The 24,319-nt window shown below is 35.7% G+C and overlaps 1 protein-coding gene across 1 annotated transcript in view; it reads left to right on the top strand.

Annotated features, from left to right (window-relative positions):
- The window catches only part of Trhde (thyrotropin releasing hormone degrading enzyme), a 396,564-nt gene that overhangs the window by 300,993 nt on the left and 71,252 nt on the right, over positions 1-24,319 (top strand). Inside the window, exons 11-12 of the mRNA XM_052753383.1 lie at positions 5,655-5,788; positions 5,900-5,955. Of these exons, the coding sequence (XP_052609343.1) occupies positions 5,655-5,788; positions 5,900-5,955 (190 nt within the window). The remainder of the gene's footprint in view (positions 1-5,654; positions 5,789-5,899; positions 5,956-24,319) is intronic.

Here is a 24,319-nt window from a genome sequence, read left to right as displayed (position 1 = left end):
GATTTAGTATCCTTTCTTTTATATGTTATTTTTGTCTCATTTAGCTCAAAATAAAATCAAGTAATAACAAAGACAATTATTAAAAACATTAAAAATGTTTTACTCCTATCACCATTAGTTAAAATAAATTATAATTTAATTATGTTAGCCAGTGAATGTTTTGTAATTTTATTATCAGTACTATAGATTTCACTTTACAATATTAAGGTAAGTCATTGGTATGCAATATCTATCAATTTGATCGAATTAATCACGTTATTGACAATTCATTTTAAAGACACATTGGATAGATAATCAATTGACAGATAAAGTACAGATCATTATATCAGCTTTTATATTTTTAAAAGCAGGTTAAAGTGGTGTTTTTTTTATTCTAACTATGGAAATAGAAACAGGTCAAACATATATGCATATAATAACTTGTATGCTAACTGGCTATTCCTGAATGGTGAAAGAAAGGAGGTAAATTTAATACCAAACATCAGGGAAGAGAAGATGCAACACTGAAGATAATTTTATCCCAAATATTAAAAATGGCCTTATGTATAGCTTTCCTCCAAAGTGATTTACTTACAATCCACAAACCTTGAAAATCAGTGTTATCTCTTACCCACAAAATGTGGAGATCTAGTTTTGATGCATGCTTGCCCGATGTGCCGACTGTTTAGCCAACCCCTGGACACACACTTTTATAATAGGTTGCTTTGCAGCTCTATTAGTTACTCAACAGTGTTTTGGAAACTTGTATATGGGGATTTATGGGGCTCACCAGACATTGTTTCATTGGATTGTTACAAGCCTCTAGTGAAAAAACATCGTTATATGTTATATTTCTGGATTGGTTTCTCCTGTATAATCATACATGCTATTCCAACTGATGTTTCTACTTATATTACTTTTAATTATAATTTCTACAAGTAGCATATTGACTACAAATGCTTAACTATCATTTCCACAGTTACTATAAAGTAAAATATATAAGAAAATACCAATTCCTGTATGCCTTGATATAGTCTGAGTCTTGTGCCAGTTTGGACATATATAAGATTTTCAATTATTAGTATGTACACTTGAAATATAAGCCGGGCGGTGGTGGCGCACGCCTTTAATCCCAGCACTCGGGAGGCAGAGCCAGGCGGATCTCTGTGAGTTCGAGGCCAGCCTGGGCTACCAAGTGAGTTCCAGGACAGGCGCAAAGCTACACAGAGAAACCCTGTCTCGAAAAACCAAAAAAAAAAAAAAAAAAAAAAAGAAATATAACTTCCATACTTCTTGCTACAGAACTCATCAAACACTATACATCATTAGGCCATCAGAAAGATCTTTTTAAAATTCATTGCCTGCTATTAGTTAATTTGCAGAACATTTTGGAAATGTAATTAACTAGTACTGAAACGACTTTTTAAAATCTATTACAAAATCTTCCTGGGAATTGTTTCCCAAAGATCTCATTTGTAATAAAGCCATACAAATATTCATAAATAGTAACAACTTCAGGTTTTAGTTATAAGTTTAATAATAGAATGGTCTGAAACATTTGATGCCTATCTTTCTGATTTTAGTCAGGCAATAAAGAAGATAACAGAGATTATTTTCATGTTTTAATGTACACACTCACTTGACTGTAATCTACCTATAAGATTGTTAATAGAATAATTACAAATCAGGACAAATTGAATTACATGGAATTTATGCATGTCATTATCCAATTTGTAAATAAGAAACAACTTTGAAAAATGAATTTAATATTGTAAGGTTACGTTATCATTTGATGTTTGTAAAATGTATGTCATTTGCACATATATTAAGCTTCATTCTACAGCTTAACCAGAAAAACCACTAATGAAAATTATCTAAATAAATGTGTCTGAAAAATGTCTTGGAGGTTAAAAGCACATACTGCTCTTACAGAAGACTCAAGTTTGATTCTCAGAAGCCATATTGGGTGGCTCACATAATCCTGTAACTCCACCTTCATGGGATCCAGTGTCTTCTGGTGTCTGCATGTATCTGTAATCATGTGAATGTACCTTTGCATACACACACACACACACACACACACACACACACACACACACACACACACACCACACATACATATACAGTTAAAAATAAATAAACCTTAAAAATAAAATTACCCAATAAAGCATGGCATATCAAGTCGAGGTAGTACCAAGCTCCCCACCTCCCTCCATCAAGGCTGAGCGAGGCATCCCACCATAGGGAACAGGTTCCAAAAAGCAATGTCGGCAAGTAGTGCTATGAATTGCCTCTTAGAACTGCCTTCATTGTCTCACTTAAGTTTGGGTATGTTGTGGGTTCATTTTATTCACATCCATTACATATAATATATTTAATATAGTTATATCAAAGGAAAAATCTACCAAGCTGACATTTCAATTCTTAACATCTATGCACGAAGCACAAGAGCACCAAACTTCATAAAAGAAACAAGACTACAGCTTTATTCACACATTGGCATTCACTTAGTGATAGTGGGTGACTTTAGTACCCTACACTTACTAATAGACAGGTCATCTAGATAAAAACTAAACAGAAAAATGTTAAAAATGACTTAAATCATAAACCAAATGGACTTAACATATATGTATAGAACATTTCACCACAAAGCAAAAGAATATACCTTCGTTTTAGCAGTTCATGGAACTTTTTCCAAGATTGGCCACATACTTGTACAAAAAGCAAGTCTCAACAGATATAAGAAAATTGAAATAACTCCCTGCATCCTATCAGACCACCGTGGATTAAAGCTGAGTATCAACAGCAGAAACAACAAAGCATACAAACTCATGGAAATTGGATAACTCTCTACTGAATGAAAAATGGGTAAAGTCAGAAATTAGGAAAGAAATAAAAGATGTTCCACAATTGAATGAATATGAAACAATAGCATACCCAAACTTTTTGGAGACAATGAAGGAGGTTCCAAGAGGCAATTCACAGCACTGTGTCTATATAAAATTTATAAATATCTCATATGAGTAACGTAACAGCACACCTGAATGATCTAGAATAAAAAGAAATCATGTCCAAATGGAATAGATGGCAGGAGATAATGAAACTCATGACTGAAATCAATACAATAGAAATAAACAAACAATACAAAAAATTAATGAAACAAAGAGTTGGTTCTTTGAAAAATTGCTAAGATTGACAACCCTTATCCAAATTAAAAGAAGAGAGAGAATATTCAAATTACCAAAATTAGAGTTGAAAAGGAGGACATAAAAGACACTGAGGAAATCTAGAAAATCATAAGAACATACTTTAAAAATCTATAGTTCACCAATTAGAAAGTCTAAAAGAAGTGAATCATTTTCTCAATACATACCACTTACCAAAGTTAAATCAAGATCAGATAAACTGAGCTATAACTCCTAATGAAATGATAAAAATCCACGAAAAAGCCCATGACCAAAGGGTTTTAGTGCAGAATTCTACCACACTTTCAAAGAAGATTTAATGCTAATAATACTCAAATTATTCCACAAAATAGAAACATAAGGAACATTGCCCAATTAATTTTATGAGGCCACAGTTACCCTGATACCTAAACCATATAAAGACTCAACAAAGGTAATTACACACCAATTTGTCTATAAACATATGCAAAATTTCTCAATAAAATACTTGCAAACTGGATCCAAGAACAAATCAAAAAGATCATCCACCATGATCAAGTTGGCTTCATCCTAGACATGCAGGGATGGTTCAACATACATAAATTGGTATATGTAATCCACTATAAAAACAGACTGAAGGACAAAAAAAAAACATAATCATTTGATTAGATGCAGAAAAGACCTCTGACACAAGTCCAGCACCCCTTCATGATAAAAGTCCTGGAGAGACTAGGGATACAAGGAGCAAAGAATTATGAACAACTACAAAATGAAATGCTGAGAGCAGGGGAAATAGTCTTCCCCAGGGAAGAGCACACCAATTGTATTTCTAATAACAAATTATCAGCCCTGAAATCATACACTCAAGTGACATTATACAGACTGAGCTGGTTATAGCTGTGTATTTAGGAATCTATAGGTGTGCACATTTACATTTAGTGTAAAGGAGGCCATGCATTTTAAAGAGAGCAAAAGGATGTGTATAAGAGGGTTTAAAGGAAGGAAAAGGATAGGGGAAATGATGTAATTATATTTTAATACCAAACAGTAAAAGAAATAATTTTTTAAGTTTGGTATGTTTAGAGGCAATCATGATTACTTAGGGAAAACAAGATCTTCAACACTTAAGATTTAATTTTCCCCCAATTCAGAAATGATTATTTAAAGATTCTATTTATTAAATTACTTTTGCTTGTTAAAATCCTCTACTAAAAGAAACTTTCTGATGAAAGCTGAGAGCAGCATAGCTTCAGGGGTATAAGTATTTAGAGAGATATTGACAACATGTCCATTTAGCAAAACATCAGTAGGTTCTCCCTAGATCCTATGACCACAGCAGATTTAGAGTGTAAGTACAGTATAAAGCATAAATTTGATTTCTATTACATTTCATTTTATGGCTGATTTTTGAAAGTTGCTATCATGTAATATACATTGGATTAGTCTACCTCATAAACATTTTCTTATGTACTCATTATTTGAGAGTATTTATACATTCCCTCTCTTAAAGGATTATAAGCATGTTTTGTTTATTATAGTTGATTCTGATTTGTAAAATCTTGACTAAAAATTCTATGGTTTTGAGTCATAGAAGTTAAAACACGCTTGTTTGTTTTTATTTTCTGTTGGTTGTTTTCTATCTGTCAAATTGTGTCTGTGTGTGCATGCAAATTTTAATTCAACTTCACTGGGAAAATTCCATGAAGAATGAGTCTCAAGTTCAACAGAGAAATTATTACAATTGTGAATGATAATTATTTAGTGAAGTATATGGTAGCTAATTCTCCACAAGTGAAAATAACTCCACACCAAATTTGAAAGAGTTAAATACGTAAGAAGTTATAACATTTTTCTTGGCCTTTGTTAATTGACTTACTTGATGAACACAAGTTCTACTCTTTCCTAATTCCATTAGAAAGGATGCATTCTTATTGTTCCTAATTCTATGTGGAACTGTTAGAATCTCGAACAATGAGGCTCGCTTGTTCTATCATTATTGGTGGTTTTGGAAAGCTTGCTATTTATTTGCACTCCTAGGAAAACATGGGAAATAAAAGCCAAAAAGAACAATGACTTTCAAATAAGTGAGCACCATTGTTTTGATCACTTTAATCCTGAATAAAACACATAAAATATATGTCTAAAGATTTCTTTTGTTCTAGTTGTATATATACATACAATCTAATTAAAAGCCACATGAATATAGTGGAGTAATTCTAGACACCATTTATTTCAAGAATGAAAATTGTGTATAGAATAGAGTTCTGCCCAGAACAAATGTGCTAATTATAAAAAAATCATTAATTGATGTAATAATGAGTAGCCAAATAAAAGCTTTCTATCCAATTTTAGATAGAAGGGATTAATTAAAGTTTAGATTTCAATTACATTTTAGGGTGACATTTTCTTTAAATTATTGGTAATGCTGTTTCTGGTATTTGAAAGACTTACTTTATTGCATTTTAACTCTAAAACTTTAAAAATCTACTTACTCTCAAATACTACTTTCAGAACATCACAGAATAGCATACTTGGACAAAGGAAGCTGGATCCTTGGAAACATCAATCAAACTGGCTACTTTAGAGTCAACTATGACCTAAGGAACTGGAGATTACTGATTGATCAATTAATCAGGAACCATGAGGTACATCCTTGATCTGTGTATCGACAATCTGTTTTGAAGTGTGAACACCTGTCACTTTAGTGATCAGAATTACCACTCCCCCATCCTTTCTTTTTCTAACTGGCCTCATAGGTACTTTCCGTCAGTAACCGTGCGGGTTTGATCGATGATGCCTTCAGCCTGGCCAGGTATGTTTCACTCTGGATCTCCACAAGAAAACACACGCCTGTAAGATTTCCACATTAAATTATATATTATGTATTAATATATATATATATATATATATATATATATTTCTTATGCTATTTCTGTTTGTATCTGAATTGTATTCAGTGCCCCAAACTCTAAATCAATAATAGCCATGGGATATTTCCAAGACAGAAGCTTTATCAATATCACACTGCAAGTTCAGTTGAACACTCTCAAGATCTGTGTAATCTCTTCATTAATGAACTCTATGCAATGACCATTGGGCCACATTCTAACTTTTGAGAGAAAACATCTTCAAGCATTAGCAATATTATTCCTCACAAATACTAGGCTATTTTTTTAATTTAAAAGGTAAGTTTGAATATTACTCACTATGAAAAGTTTATGCTGCAAGACAGAAACAAATGTTTTACAGCATATCAATCATTTTTTCAAAAGATTGTGATTGATTTAATTATAATAATATTAAGTTACTTTTATAATTCGATTTATAATGTTAAAATGAGTTATTTTCCTCATTGGTTATCAAATGAAAGAATGTTTATTGAGATATTTGCTAAATTTGGATACAGAATAGTAAAATGGACCCCATCCTTTAATGCTTTGCACTTTTTCATATTTAGGCAGTTTTTTTAGTTAATAATCTATTTTTACAAGCTTCAGATTGGGATATGCAGATCTGTCTCTATTTTAATTTAACATAGTTTGCTACATTTTCCCTATTTGTGTGAATCTAGTTACTTATGTTTGTGTACACGTGAACACAAGACTTGGGTTAGTAATAGGTTTCGTTCATTCATGAGATCTGAAACTGCTTTTATAGGGTTTTTTTTTTCCCCAAAAACAGGGTTTCTCTGTGTAGCTTTGTGCCTTTCCTGGAACTCATTCTGTAGCCCAGGCTGGCCTCGAGCTCACAGAGATCCGCCTGCCTCTGCCTCCCTAGTGCTGGGATTAAAGGTGTGCACCACCACCACCCAGCCTGCTTTTATAGTTTATGTGCTCAATCAAATCTCAATTCTCTTACATATGTTAAAAAAATGCCCCCATTCTCTGGGACCAGGACTTATCCTGGGTACGTGAACTGGCCTTTTAGAGCACATTCCCTATGGTTTGATGCCTTACTCAGCCTTGATGCTGAGTGGAGGGGCTAGGCCCATTCCCAACATGGCATGACATCCTGTGTTGACTACCCAAGGGAGGCTTATCCTCTATGAGGAGGGGATAGGGGTGGGATACAGGTACAGGGGAAGCAGGAAAAAAGGAGGGAGGAGGAATGGGGGTTGGTATGTGAAAGGAAAGAAAAAAAATTAATAAAAGTGAAAAAAAAATACTCCATTCTCTGTGGCATTCTAATCCGTCAAAACGGATGAGCTTACATGCAGAGCACCTGATAATTATAAAATTTCAGTTCTTCAACCAACTAAGGAGATTGTTGTTGTTGTTGCTGCTGCTGCTGTGTGTGTATGTGTGTGTGTGTGTGTGTGTGTGTGTGTGTGTGTGTGTGAGAGAGAGAGAGAGAGAGAGAGAGAGAGAGAGAGAGAGAGAGAGAGAGAGAGAGAGTGTATGTGTGTGTGTAAACAAGTAATGTCCAAAAGGAAATTTACAGGACAAATTCAAGATACTGTTCTATTGACACATAATACAAAAAGCAACCAACTCTGACCTTCCCCTTAGTTGTCACCACAAAGGAGCCCAGGGCAAACAGTAATTGCCTTTCTTTTTGGCACGCCATGGGGTGGCAAGCTATGCTGCAGACAGAACCCTGCTACTCACTGAGAATACTCCAGGATGAGTTTCTATAAGGAAGTTTCTATAAAGATCAGACTCATTAAAACTCACTGGGTAACAAAAGCTTGCCACAGAAGCCTGGTTACCTGAGTTTGATCCTCAGAACTTACAGTGGAGAAAGAAAACTGAATTGTGAAATTGCCCTCTGCCCTCCACACGGGAATGCCATGGTCTATGTCCACCTGAACTGACACAAACACCTCACCTCACCCACAAACAAACAAATAACAATAACAAATAAAAATTTAAAAACCATTAGTTAATTAGTATTAGAATAAGCCATTAACTGAGCAAAGGTAAGCGAGGGCTCTTCCATGTTGTTACACCATCTTAGTATGGAACACTTAGAGCAGTGGAGATGGACAAAGACCTATGGAGAGAGTGATATATGAAGATAATGGCTATGATATGTAGTTTGCTCTGCTGAAAACCATGAAGACCTTGAAGAAAATATTAGGTTTACAAAAATTGTATTTACACAAAACTTTAGAGTTCACTAAATCATGTTTACTAAAGCATTAGAGAATATGCTGATGATTACAGTAATACTTCATTGAGATAGAAGCAGAAAAATAGAGGGAAATGTTGAACACAAAGTGTTAAAAGAAAAAAACCACAACAAAAACCCTAGTACTAGCAACCATTATTAAATATGCAGTATGTGCAGACATCTCTCTGTTTTCATAAAATATAGGCATCTCTCCCTTTAATGGCAGAGTTCCTTTAGGACCCTCCACAGACACCAGAATCTGGATGTCCATAGTCTTTGTAAAGTGACATACTACTTATATATACCTTGCACATTGTTAAATAATCTCTAAATTCTTAATTACTTAGTATCTAATACAATACTATATAAACAGTTATATAGGAAATAATGACCAGAAAAGTATATTTCTGAATATCTTAAAACTTTGAATTATGTAATCTTATTATTACTTATGAAAAAGATGAAAAAACCCTGAAGTATCATTGACTTCATATTTACAGTCTGTTTTACTGTTTACAAATTGTTTCATTACTATTGAAAGTCAATAAATAGAAAATAAGTTATATTTCTGCAAATGCACTCTATATACTTGGACTTAAGTATTACTTATATTTTGTATATTCAAATAAATATTCCATCTTTTGAAAATTCTGTTTATATAAATGTCTTTTTTTTTTTTTCGAGACAGGGTTTCTCTGTGTAGCTTTGCACCTTTCCTGGAACTCACTTGGTAGCCCAGGCTGGCCTCGAACTCACAGAGATCCGCCTGGCTCTGCCTCCCGAGTGCTGGGATTAAAGGCGTGCGCCACCACCGCCCGGCTTATAAATGTCTTTTAAGCACAAGGGTTAGTTGGGTATTCCTTGGCCTCTTTGTAAATAAGAAATGAGAAAGAGCACATTTTCATCAAACACAAGCAAGTTACAAACATGGCTGAGGTTAATGACCTCTTAATCTTAGTGATTGCATCCAATGATTGCACTTGCCATGGCTATTTCCAGGTAGAGACTTGGGTATTAAGAGAGATTATTAGGTCACATAGTTGTGGATGTATGGATTCTAAGTGTATATGTATAGGGAAGGTGGGTGTTGAATATCCAACAATGATACAACACAGTTCATAAGTTCAAGGCCAAGTGAAGTTGTCTACTTTACGGAATTCCTATCTATAACATCCTCCTTATCTCTTTGGATTATTCTTCACTTAAACAGAAAACCAATAAGAAGAAATATTTAGTCTCTGGCCTTGAGCATAGGCTTGTCCATCCTTCCATGGAAGCTAAAGATGGCTTCTTGGTCCAAATTATGTTTCCACTTCCTGATAGTTCTTCATAATTCAGAGGAGAGTGCTTGATGTCATCTTGGTCGTGACAGTCACTTCATTTAATGTCTAGTACAGAATTATGCTAATATTTGTGTAATCATAACTTTTCCAGGCTAGAGACTTCCATGTCACTATTTTGGTGAAATCAACTAAAATCTATTACTAAGTTTGGGTCATTTTTAGCTGTGTAAATATAGAGCCAGTGTTGTGTTGCATGGTTGTAATCTCAGAACTCGAGAGGTTGAAGCAGGAGGATTGCTATGAGTTCCAGGCCAACCTGGGATACAGAGTAAACATGTCCCAAAAATTGAGAATAGCAACAAGCAAAACAAAAGGCATGTACTTGTACCTTCTAATGATAAATTATTTAGACCAACAAAGAAAAAGTGTTAAGACTTAACTTCACCACATCTACCACCTACCATTGCTTTATCTTCCTCAGAGGTAACATTTGGAATATTTGGTATATATTATACCAGACATTTTTCCCCCTCCAAACCTTTATGCTGTTAAATTGTAAAATCATGAAGAGAGATTTATTCTGTTCTCTGAGTCATTTATAAAAATAAATCTTGAGAGCTTTCTATCATTTCTGAATTCTTCTTATGATGTAGCCTATGGCAAGTACCCTGGACTAGTTTTCTGTTGTGGAATTTGAGGATAGAAAAGGATAATATCTTTGAAAACAATCAAGGGAGTGTATTTCGAAGTTTTTCTCAGTCAGATTCTCTCAACCGTATGGAAGATACAATTCCCTCAAATTCTGCATTAAAGCAAATGTATAATTATTTAAAACTTGACAACTTGCTAGCTCAAACTATTATTTAGAATATTTTTATATGTTTATTATCTGTATCTTTCTTTCTCTGAATTATCACTTAGTTAAAGGCAGAAATTACAAACTTAATGGAAAGCAAACAAGTATTTTTGCTTCTACACTTTGTACAGTTTTGGGTTATTATTCCATTCAGTAGCATCTATTTGCATATTTTCTGTATCACTTCACTGATGTTTTGTATTTCATGGTGTTTCATCATTAAAAGGCCTTTCATTTATACATCAAGTAAAATATTCTAGTTTTCTATAAATTTTATTTTGTTTTGTATTTATCTCCCCATTATTCTTTCCGAAACCAATTTGTATGTGTTGGATGAAAGAACACTCATTTTGTAAAGATTATCTAATTTCTTACTGATTAACCCATCTATATTTGCTTGAAAATAATTTCTTTTTCATTTTTGAAATATCTATCTTCATATAAAAGGTCATGCTAGTGAGTTAGTTTGATTGTGGTTGCATCATCCCTATATTCTTTTATTTTTTGGTACCACATCATTTTTGTCAATTTAGATTTACAGTTATTGTGTGTGGTAAAATATCTTTTCTTATTCAATATCTTACATTTTATATAAATTTTAGAATCATTTTGGTGAATTCCATAGAGTCCTGCAAGAGATAGGCATTGGGTTATAAGTGAATAGATAGAGAATAATTACCTTATGTAAGCTTTCCATTGCCAGTGTATTATTTATTGCTAATTGTTTAGGCCCCTAGGTGAAGCCCTATGCTTTTAGAAACATGGGTTTGGGCAACACTACCTCATTTCTTCTTTATTAAAGATACATATGGCTACAAAAAAATGACATAATTTCTGTGCTTACACATCATAGTTTCATTTCCTTGTTTTTCATGGAACTTCTTGCAACGTGCATTTTGTTAGCTCTTCTAGGTCTTCTGTATGACTCACTTGTTCCTTGTTTAAGGTATCTCTTACAACACTGTGTTGAGCATTTCTTCATTGAATGCAGAAAATAGAAGGATGACCTGAAAAAGTATAACTGCTCTAAGAACCCACAGGATGGGAATGGCTTTTCCTACTTACATAGACGGTTGTTTAGATATGGGGAAAGGAATGGCTTAGAAACTTTTGTTGAAAATACCTTGACTGACAAGACTTATGTAATGACCTTCCCATTCAGGTTTGGAGATGACAGGATTCCCTCTTCAGGTGAACAGGGGTTTTGAAAAGACTGGTCATGGATCCTGAATCCCCCTGATGCTATCTACTGCTTTGTGAATTCTTATTCCACGAGGGTATTTAATTTTAGAGTTCTTTCTTCAATTCATACCAATTTTTAAAGAGCTTTTTGCTTTGGGCATGAACACTTTTCACAACTGTGTTAAAAATGTGATGGTTGAGGTTATTTTTGTAATTATTATTATTATTATTATTTTGGTTTTTAGAGATATGGTTTCTCTGTGTAACAGACCTGGCTTTCCTGGAACTTGCTTTGTAGACCAGGCTGGCCTCAAATTCACAGAGATCTACCTGTCTCTACCTCCCAAGGGCTGAAAACAAAGGCATGTGCTACCACACACAGCTAGAGTTATTAATAATAACAGAACACTAATTCTTATATGAAGTTTATTGTACTCACTGGACACAGAGAGAAGGGTGATTGCCTAGCATTTCATTAGACTCTTTTGAGGAAAGTTTTCATGTATGTTTATGCTTTTGGTTATTTTCAGTTAAGCCACTGGATTGTGTGTGCAAAAGAATTGAAATTAAATATTTATAAATCCTAAAAGTGATAAAATTGTTTATTGCAAATAAGATTTATTGTTGGCTCTAAGCTTCCAATCCTCTTCACTGAATAAAAGCCATTAAAATGACTTCACCAGTATCCTCTCAACCTTTCTTCCCAGTGGAGGCTTTTCCACACTGTGTATCTGTGACTCATAGTGAATCTTTTCATGAGATTCATGTCCATCCCCAAAAGATCACATCTCTCACATCCCTAGGCTGTGGACTCTAATTATCTATTTGTCACTAGCTGCAAGTGCACATCTTGAGACACACAAGAGAGTCACCTTGAAGCCTGCTTTGTTTCAGACCTTTCTGCATGCAATTATTTAAAAATCTGCATCCAAAGGGTCTCTAAATTGGGCTGAGTTTTGTGCAACACCTCACCACAGATAAATGTTAAAAATAGTCTGAAAGCATTTTCAGGACATTTTACTGTAATGAGCTGGGAGTCTTCAGCTTTCTTTCTTTTATAACCCAGTAAAAACTGAGACTATATTTCTGGATTCTTCCAGCTACTGCTGTTCTGTTCCTCCAGGCAAATGTTGGTTTGCTCAAGGTTAGAGAATGGGTTAACTTATTCCTTTGTGCTGTCTTTAGAAACCTGTTGAGGGTGGAGCCACAGATGTTGTCTTTGGGATAAGGATTTATGGAGATATTGGACCCACTACTTCTGAGACCTAGTCATCTCCTGAGGTGTTAATGGTGGCCCTGTGGCTCTTGAGGATGGCAACTTCCTTACAGATTTTTAAATCATGTTGCATTAAATCAGAAGCAAATTTGTAACTTTCCCACACCAAACTTTGTGTTTCAGCTCTTTGAGAGAGAAGGTTTTTAATATTAATGTCTAATGCCTGCAAGTGCTGAGCGGAGAGCAGAAAAGAGGGATTTTGACATCACTTCATAGGTTTGATCCATTTTCATAGCAAACAGCTTGTTCTCTGAAGTTAAAAACTTGGGTGGATGTCTGCAGGTTACATGATTTTTTTCATTTAAGCATTCTTTTTGTGATAATCGGTAGTCTAGGTTTCCAAACTGTAGTACAATTATATTTGAATAAGTCTATGTGTTTGTGTTCTTCAGTAGCTCGTGAATTAAAAGTTGTTTTGTAATTTTCTATCACATGCTTTCTCTTGTATATTCCCAATGTAGGTGTACTCCTGGACATACATGACAAAAACCTCTCATTTTCACTGATTCTCTAATTGTTTTGAAATGTAAACCTGAGAGTTCATAGGAATGGTTTGGAAATTCTCAAGGATTTGAAAATATATCTTTTCTTAAGTGATTTATTTAGGTAGATCTCACCCCAAAATGTTCATTTACGTAAATAGATTTGTAAGATGTTATTCTAAAGATGAATTCTAGTAGGAAAGACAAAACATTTTTTTCTAATCAAGCTTCTTAAGATGGGAATATTTTTTAAATAATTCTTTTATTTTTAAGATTATAATAAAATTGCATTATTTTCCCCTTTCATTTCCTCTCTTCAAACAACCTCCCATATATATGCTTCTTTGCTCTTTCAAATGAATGGACTAATTTTCCAGTAATTATTGTTATAATGTGTATATGTTTGCATATGGTTGTGTGTGTGTAATGTGTAGATATATATCCCTAAATAAATAAACCCAATCTGTTCTGTGTATATAGTTTTATTTGTATGTATATGTTTTTAGGACTAACCAGTTGATATTGGATAACCAATTCGTGTACTAATTTCTGGGAAGACTATTTCTCTGGCCTTCAGTATTCCTTAGTTGCCTGTAGTTCTTTGTGTAGGGTTGAGGTCTCTTAAGCTTTTCTCCATCCACTTTATTATGTCTACTAGGGTCTTCCTTATTTAGCTAATGATTATGCTTGATGGGTATAGCTTCTGACATTCCTAGGAGACACAATCTCACAATGAACTCCCTGTTCCTCTGGCTCCTATTTGCTTTCTGCACCCGCTTCTTCAATGATCCCTAAGCCTCAGGTGTAGGGATTGTGTTGTAGATGTATCACTTGGGAGTGGGCTCCACACTTCTGCATTTTGGTTGGTTGTGATTTTTAGTAGTGGCCTTTGCTTGTTGCAAAGAGAAGTTTCTCCATGAGAGGTGAGGACCACACTTATCTGTGGGTATAAGGACAAATATTTAGAATGTAGTTAGGGATTAGGCTGGTTTAGCCACAGCGTGGTTGTAGGTTCTCTTTCCTTGACTTTGTGGAAGATCCAGGACTTCACTAGTCCTGGGTAGTTAGTTAGGTTTCCATACCAGGAATGGTTTCTTCCTTGTTGAGTCCAATTAGAGGGCCATTTGTTTTTGCCAGTGTATGTGTGCCACGATTGCACTTGTAGGATGATTGTGCCACGCTGGTAAACCATTTTGCTTATAGGTATCATAGATAGGGAGGGCTGTTGGTTGCTAACCTCGTTTGGAAGTTTGCATGGAAGCTTTCTGGTACCATGTAATCTAGTCCGCAAGGAGGAGGTTTGCAGTTCAATTCCAGCTTAGGGTCCTTTGAGCCCTGTGTCTGAAGTGCATGCTGTCTTCAGGAATAGAGACTTACTGTCCACCTCTAGGGGACAACCAAGGGCAATACCAACAACCTATAAAGTTTTGGAAGTTTGGACAACACTTAACAACTCAAATGAGAGATTTTCATATCTGGTGTTGGGGATTTTGATAGACATTCTATGAAGGTAGTATTGTCATTCCAGATGGGAAAATTTTGTTTAAACTTTGTATGTACATTTCTTTATACATGAGTTACAAGCATTGTAGGAAGCTTTGGTAGAGAGAGTAAATACTATGATTCTTTATAACTTTTTCAGATGTCCTTAATAATTTTTTTTAACCCCCCTCTCTACTTATTCCACATTGATTTTCTCTAGAGGTCCCATTCCCCATCACACCTTGGGACCACTTGTGCCCCATTATTCATCTCATCCATTCCTCTCCCACCCACGCTACACCTGCAATGTTCCCTTTTTACTTTCAAGGTTTCTGCTATTGCTCCAGGTTACACACTCACATCTGAATGTCGGAACTTGGAGCTTCAGAGAAGAGAAAACATGTGATTTTTATCTTTCTGGGACTGGATTACCCTACTCAGTCTGATCTTTTCTAGTTTGGATGGAGGTATTTTTATATTTGTGTTTCTCTTTCCATAAACTTGAGTTACTACCTATACTGTTGTCTGGAAGCATTTGCATATTTAGGTTCAGTGTGTCTTTGAGCATAACCTGAGAGAATGCCTGCATCAGAGTTACCAAGGATGCTTCATATTAAATGGAATATCTCTGAGGAAACCTGAGAATCTTTATTATATTAAGCATTTTATATATTTCAAATGTATGCAACAATGTGAAAACCACTACTTAGTAAAGGCCACAGAATACATATGACATGGGATTTGATAGGTAGGCATCCTTTAGTGGCTTGGGGCTCTTAGACTAAGCATCATTATAGACAGCAGATACAAGCTCTTTTGCATCCTAGAATCATGGGCTTGTCATTTAAAAACCAGAATATCTGGAAATCAGTTCTAAATATTAGGGCACACTCTCATTCTCATTGATTTTTGTTACCATTGATACTCAATAGTTTTAAATGACTTTTATCACCAGAGTATCTAAGAAAATGTCTCTAAAATAGAAAGGTACTGGAGGGTTCTTATGCAATGAGGAGACTATCATGTTCAAAAGATCACATGAGCATATATCCACATAACACATGGTTCTAAAGAGTTGAGTAGGTTAACACAAAATTGGAAAGAGAGCCACCATATGACTCAGGTATGCCACTCTTGTGTATTTACCCAAACGACTCCAAGTCAAGTCTCTACAGGGATACTTGCACTTCCAGGTTTATTGCTGAACTACTCACAATCGCTAAGAAATGGAACCAGCTTAGATGGCCATCAGTGGATGAATGGGTTGAGAAAATGTGGTAAATCTACACAAAAGAATTTTTGTGCTACAGTGAAAAAAAAAACTGAACAGACATTTTTAGTAAAATGGCTGGAACTGAAAATCCTGATGTTAAACAAAATAAATCAGATTCAGAAATACAAATATCAAGTTTCTCTTACATGAGTGTTAAAACTAGGACATTAAGATCAAGGGTCCCCCTGTAGAAGTGTGGCACTTTGCAGGAAATGTCAGAGGGACTACGCCCCTCAGTAACCAATAAGCAGATAATCTACCAGGAGGCGAGCAAGCAGGGTCATGCATTCCCCTGATGGCATGCACCCAATAGCTTAAGGAACCCCCATTAGGCATCACCTTTTAAACATCCATAGCACGTCCCAGTACCTCAACTCTAGGATAACATTTTTATTATTTAGGTTTCTGGAGTACACCAAACACGTTCAAATCACATCACAAATGATGCTATTTGAGAAAATCAGAAACTTTGAACAATGGAAGAGAGGAGGAAACACGTAAATTGTTTCAGCATGAAATAATTGTGAATAGGAAGGCTGAGAAGAGTTGGCCCTGGTCATTTAGATTCTTGCACTTTCAACAGCATTTGTTAGTTTCTTCAGTATATGTCCGATCTCTGTTAGGAACTGAATGCACTGATATTAGTGCAATATATAATAAAGTTTAATAGGGACACATTCATGGCAAATCTTGGTGCCTTTTCCTAGCCACCTAGAGTCAGGTACTCAGTTGAGTTAACTTCCCTGGTGTCCTGGAGACAGAAGACATGGCCTTATGTGATCTTCAATTTCACTTTGTCTCATAGTTTTCTTGGCGTTGTTTATATTCCCATTTTTTTAAATTATATATATCTTCAAAAATTAATCCATTCTTGAAATAAATAATAGCCACCTTGTTTTCTAGATTTGCCAGAGATCATGACTATTTGGTTATTAAAACTGGATTAGTGCACAAAATAATCTGTGCTCACTTCACTCAATTCCACTTTTAAACAATAAATAATGGTTATCACATGTGGTGTTTGAGCTTTATTGTTTTATTTTACATGCATCTTTATTCAAAGGCAAGCTGTGAGTTGATCCTTCAGAGTACCAGACTCCCATGGGTAGTCATTGTGTGTCTGGTAGATTATATAACAGATAGAAATATAATTGTCACATTACAGAATGAATACAAGTGATAATTACCATGAGGTAGAGAATCCAAGAGGTTGGCTGTTGTCAATCACTGTAACAATAGTTTAAACATAACAGTATATTTTGAACTGTGTTCAAATAAGTATAGAGTCAAAATAGAGTTCACATTTTAGGAATCCTGATCTCTTTTTCGAGACAGGGTTTCTCTGTGTAGCTTTGCGCCTTTCCTGGAACTCACTTTGTAGACCAGGCTGGCCTCGAACTCACAGAGATCCGCCTGGCTCTGCCTCCCGAGTGCTGGGATTAAAGGCGTGAGCCACCACCGCCCGGCAGGAATCCTGATCTCTTAATTGTATTTCATGGTCCTTCCCATCCCCTCCTATTGTGTTTCAAAATTTTTCCTGGGGGTGATTGATTCATCCATGCTTCAAATCTAGGGATTCACACATACACACACACACACACACACACACACACACACACACACACACACACACACACACACATTTTTCCACCCTGGATAGGGAGTCCATGAGGGAGGATAGTGTGGTTAACAACAAAGTCCAACTTGGTGAACCAATGAGTTTAATTGAAGTTACTTACAGAAATATGAGTGAGGGGTTAGTTACAGCAGCAGATATGACTCCAAGACAGGAGCATCACTAAAGCCCATCCCAGCGTGGGTAACAGCTCACAAAGAGGGCAACGTGGAGCACACTGTACAGCCCGAAGGCAGCTCAGCAGGTTGAGAATGTGGTCTCCCAGTCTTTGCAGCTTGGCTTGTCTGAGAATCTTCTTTGTAACTTTTCTTCACTCCTCTGTGAAGCACTCTCAGCTTTTGTTACTTATTCTGAGAGGGAGAGGCCAGTGAATCTGGTCAGTTTTAGGGACTTCCTGAACATAAGCTTTACTGCTTGATGGAATGCTTTGATCTTGGGGGAAACTGTTATACAACATCCCCTTAGGAAGTATGCACCTCTGCATGGCACCTGCTTTCTAACCAGCTACAGTCACCCACACAAACATAGATATAACCAGTAAGCATCCTGGGCTTTAGTGTCTTAATTATTGCTTGTGACAGTTTACTTGATTAGTACTTAGTGTTTAAAGGTTACTTTCTATCTTTTTCATATTAAAAACACATATTTTAGTTTATGCATGCTAGAAATTCACTGCCGCTTGTCTTTTTTCCTTTTGTCATATATCTCGAATACTCACTCATGTCTTTTAATTTGATTTCTCTTCCTAATTAGTAAGAACCTTGGCTATCAAGATAGACAAAATTGGAATTCTCACTCTATGAATTACTGACAGTTTGATTAGGAGGGTTTTTTTTATGAGGATTAAAGTAGATCACATATGTAGTGGCCCAGCATAACTAATTAGCAGACCTCAGAAAGACTATTTCTGTTCTATGACCTCCTACCTTTGGAGTGCAGACGGCATTCCAGAATAAGAATGTGTGTCGTCTTTCTTTGCTGCAGTTCAACCTGCTTTTTGCATAATCCATTAATTTCATTCTGCAAGGACGTTTTCCCTGGACTGTCCCAAACACTTTAGATCCATCCTGGTACTGTCTCTGGGAGGAAATGGAACAGGTAAAGGATAATTGTTTCTCCTTCAGCCAAAGAGGATGGCAGCTGTGTACATTCAGAATAAAGGGAGAAGTTTAATAAGACTCCATTCAAAACATGACAATCTGGTTTCCCAGAGAAGAAAATGAAAATGTCTAGATGGACCTCATCTATGTAAAAATTAAAGGCTTTTTTTGACATTTGACCTAGCAACGTAAGTTTTTACTTCCTTATGCTTTTCTATACATAAAAATGATTTTTCATACAATATATTTTGATCATGAATTTCCCCTCCCTCAAATTGACTTCCCTACCCACAGAGCTTTATTCTCTCTCCTCCTCCTCCTCCTCCTCCTCCTCCTCCTCCTCCTCCTCCTCCTTCTCTCTGTCTCTCTCAAATAAAGGTTTTATATATATATATATATATATATATATATATATATATATATATATATATATATATACTGGTTTAGTGAAGTAGCTAGCGAAGTAGTAGTTCTTTAAGAACAATGACTTCATGAGCCATGGGTCATTTATAGTACCAGACATAAATTCCCTCCCATTGAATGGGACTTAAGTCCAACCTGAACGCTATTAGTCACCCCAAGATACAAGTGCCACCACACTACAGATACTTGCTCAGCCTTGCTCATTGCTTTTTCTATTCACAATATCTAGGAAATAGAAACAATGTAGACATGCTTCATCTGATGAGTGACTAATGAAAATGTGCTACATATATACTATAAAATACCATTCATTTATAAAGCAAATGAAATCATGAAATTTTCAGGTAAATGATGCAAATAGAAAATATTAGACTGAGTTAGATAAACCAGACCTGGAGACACCAATATAATATCTCCTCTATTATTTATGGGTCCTACGTCTGAATCTTTATATATGACTATATAACATGGAGAAACTGCAGAAAACAGGGAATTCAAAAAGGGCCATAGGGTGGCAGAGCTCAAGAGAGTAGGATATGTGGTACATATATATATATATTTATAATTGTTATATTTTCTCAGTCAGTTGTTCCCTTTATTAACATGTAATAATCTTCTTTACTTGGAATAATTTCATTAGGTCTGCTTAATCAGATAGCAGAATATCTACAGCCAGTTATCAGAGCTTTCATTTACTTGACATACTGACTTCCATTCTTTCATACTCCATCTGTAGAAGAGTCTTTACCAGTGAAGTTTGTTTTCTAGAGACAACAGATCTTGGTTTTTAACCCAATCAGATATCCAATGTCTTCTTAATCACTACTAGAGGCTACCTTTACATTTCATGTTATTTTTAGAAGAGTTTGCTAATTCCTATTGGTCTGATGGTTGTTTTACCACTTGGTTGGAATATTGTTGGTTTGTTTTCTTTTCTTCTCCCCTATAAGCTTTTGAGACTCAGCCGTTTGCTCTGTTGGACTTAATGGATCCCTGCCTATGTCTCCTTTGTTTATGTTTTCCATGGAATTCATTCTGTCATATGCTCTCATGATTAAGACTCTCTTTCTTCTTAATTTTCTGTCCACAGTACTTCTTTAACTTCTCTCTGTAGTCCCAGCTTGATGGTCATGAGTTGCCTTAGCTCCTGCTTATCTTGAAATGCCCTCATTTCTCTATCCATTTTACAGATGGTATTAATATGAGATTAAAGTTTGGGTGACCATTTACTGCTCTGAATTGTGTTTTATATTATATCCAGATGTGCATAGAGAACTTTTGCATAATTATCTTTCTTAGGAAACATGCCAAACTGACAAAAATAACATCAAAAGCTGTTTATAGTATTCCTCTAGAACTCATCAGATCAAATTACCATCAACTGGCTTTTTAGCATAATGTAGAAATGCTTCCATAATAAAAGTAGTGAAAAGTAAGTTTTTTTCCATTATTTTTTATGAAAAGGTGGTAATGGGAGGAAAGAAAAAGGATGAAAAAAGAGTTCCAAGGTTTTGTAAAGTGGAAAATATACGCACACACCTTTGCTTATGGGTCAGTTCTCAAATCCCTGGAAAATGTTTTGAAATTCATGATGTTCTTCTATAATTTCATATGATTTAAGCTCTTCTGTATGAAATATTTGGATGTCCTTACATGAAGTATAGTACCAGTGAAGAAGCCCTAGTGGGTTTGGATGTAAGAAAACATCAGATTAGTAAAACCTAAAACAATTATGCTAAAGCTGTTTAATATAATTTAAAGCTGTAAGATCAGCCAATCCAGAATCTAAGAACTCGTGCTGGGCCATTTGGAATCAGAACACAAGGGAGTCACAGATTGCAAACTCCCCGCTAATCTTGTAATGTTTGAGCCCCATCAGTTCACGCCTCCAAGGGAGAGAGCTAGAAGCTTCAGATTGCTCAGCTCTTTGCCTAATTAGGGTCAGAATTAAACGGAAGTTCATTTTTTATTCTTCAAGTCAACAAGTAGAAGTCTTAACATGAAAAGGAAAAAAAAAGAGAATATAAAGTAAGAAAGAAAATGCTAGTCTAGAAGTCCCCATTTGACAAAAGTCCAAAGGGAACCAGGAGTGAATGTCAGAGAGTTTATCAGCGGATCTTAACTTAAGCACACTTCAAATTAGGGCAAAGTTCATTGAAATGCTACAAAATCATAAAATAGAATTCAAGGTGAAAATTAGTTGGTTTTATATTCTCAGTGTAGAGGCATAAGGGGCATTAATTGTGAAAGCTAATGGGAAGCCATGACTGCTATCTCCAGCATCCCACTGAAACCAGCATTTACTCTCTTTCCACAGATAGTGCAACTAAAATTATTATAAAATATAATTATTATGCAGAATAATTATGTCATTAGTTACTTGATTTATTGCACTTTTAAAGTTCTGTCTTTTAAGAGTTTTTTATGCCTCCATACTAGATTTATTTATAAGTAGATATCTGATTATTTCAATAGTTCATAACTTACTCCTAATAGGTTTTGTTACGCATTTCCCCTTCCTCCTACTTTGTTTTAAAATTTTTATTACTAAGAAATTTTCTATTCATTTTACATACCAACCACAGATTCCCCTCCTTCCTCCTGCTCCCCAGCCTTTCCCCACAAACCACCACCATTCCCACCTCCTCCAAGGCAAGGTCTCCCATGGGGAGTCAGTAGAGCCTGTTACATTCAGTTGAGGCAGGTCCAAGCTCCTCCCCACTGCACCAAGGCTGAACAACACCTTAGGCACTGGGCTCCAAAAAGCAGTTCATGCACCAGGGATGGATCCCGATCCCCCTGCCTGGGGGCCTCCCAGACAGTTCAACCTAAACAGCTATCTCGTATATCCAGAGGGCCTAGTCCAGTCCCATGGGGTCTCCACAGCTATTGGTCCACAGTTCATGGGTTTCCACTAGTTTGGCTGACTGTCTCTGTACATTTTGCCATCATAATTTACATGAGCAAACTAGCGGTAAGGGAGGATAATGGAGGGCAAGGAATAGGGGATGAGAACATGAGGAAATGGGAGTTTGGAGCTGGAACAGGGACAGAGTGAGATACCATGATAAATGAAGACATCATGGGAATAGGGAGACAGGGTGCTAGGGAAGTTCCCAGGAATCCACAAGGAATCCACCGTATACTACTAGCAATAATCAAGAGGGTGCCTGAACTGGTCTACTCTGGTAATTAGATTAGTGAATACCCTAACTGTCATCATAGAGCCTTCATCCACTGACTGATGGAAGCAGATACAGAGATCCATGGCTGGGCACCAGGCTGAGCTCCAGGAGTCCAAATGATGAGAGAGAGGAGGTATTCTATAAGCAAGGGACATCGAGATCATGATGGCAAAACGTATAGTTTTTCTTTCTAGCTTTCCTGTTTCCACTTTTTATGAATTATATTCTGTTGTCTATTGGTATTGATGAATTATCAGTTATTCATAGATGTGTGGGAAGTTGTGAAATCTATATACATTTTATATTTCATTGCATATGAAAATGATATATAGGCTATTTCAATGCATTTTATGAACACTAATAGTTTGTTGACAGGTAGATGATATCACTAGATGACGGATTGATGATACATACATGTGTCTGAAGGTAAGTGGGTGGGATACATAGAGCCATCATATTCATCTAATGTTATGATGAAATCACTATATTTGGCCTCAGAAAGATTATTTTGTCATTTTTAAAAGCTGGAGGATCATAACTTGATATTTCATTGAAATAAATTCAATTTTCTTCCTACAAGGAAGATACTGAGAGGCAAGAATTACACCCTTGAATTATATAAATCATATCTAACAATATAAAATTCAAGTGCTATAAGCATTCTCAAACATTCACTTACTTCAACAGTATGTCAAGTTAGAAGTGAGGTAGAGAAAAATACATATTTCTTCTTTGTTGGCTTGAATTTTTATCACTATAACTAAGTATAGAAGCTGGTGAGACACTGTCTCAATATTTATTTACTTGCTTTGTAAGTGCTATCATTGTGTGGCGTCCATTTTTCACCGTTGATAACCTAATCGGCTTTTAAAGTATGTACATGATAGTAAAACAAATGGTCCTCTCTTTATCCTCTACAGGTTAAGTGGTTTGAGTGCATCTTTAACAAACAGGCCCTGGAGAAATAGTGAGATGCTTGAGGAGTACATCATGATGTCTTTAATGAGCTGGGGGTTATTTTAATTTTGGTGCTCATTACTAAGAATAATTTAGAAATGACCAATTCTGTAATACAAAATTGGTAGGCAGCACCTTTCTGATATATGAAAGATTTGGACACCTATTGAAATACATAGGCATTCAAACGTAAAGTTTGAGTAGGACAAAAATAGTAAGCTCAAATGACCTATTCACAATGACGTTTACTCAGAAAGACATCTACTTTGTACCATATGCTGGTGTGGGCACTAGAATACACAACAAGAACTTACAACAGCCAATATCTCAGTTTAGTTGAAAGAGTGTTTAAATAAATTTATCAAGCAAATAATCACAGGTCAAATGGTGACAATTGTAGAGGAAAACCATAAAGCAGGAAGAATAAAGATTACATACAGACCAGTAGCTTATTGTAAGTATGAGGGTTAACGGATCCATCATTTTCTACCATATATTTCATGATCAATCAGAAAAGAGCGATAAGGGGTTATCTGAATGGAACATTCCAGAAAGAGGATCAATGAGTGCAGATGTACTAAGGATGGATGCTTGGCATGACTCAGCAAAATCAGATCAGGTACATATAGTTTTAATGGAATGACCAAAAGGAGTGGAGAAAACAGATGATTTTGGTAAATAAAAGGGCACTGATAAGGGAAGGTCGTTCACATCATTGTGACAAGTGGTGCTTTTCTGTGGTATAAAAAATTTTCAACAGAAATATGAAGGAACATATTTTTCCCAAAGACAGATCTGGCAATGACTAGGGAACACTGAGGGAATACCCATATGAACAGGGAGCCTGGTTATGAGGGCAGCTAGAATAAATATGCTTTGATTATGATATGGCTGTGGTCTTGGGGAGGAACAAAGATGTCCCACAGCAT

This window comes from Peromyscus californicus, unplaced genomic scaffold (genome assembly GCF_007827085.1).
Source record: "Peromyscus californicus insignis strain IS unplaced genomic scaffold, ASM782708v3 Scaffold_24__1_contigs__length_46423439, whole genome shotgun sequence".
NCBI lineage: Eukaryota > Metazoa > Chordata > Mammalia > Rodentia > Cricetidae > Peromyscus > Peromyscus californicus.
The sequence above is the reverse complement of the archived record's forward strand: the minus strand, read 5'-3'. Positions and strand labels throughout refer to the sequence as shown.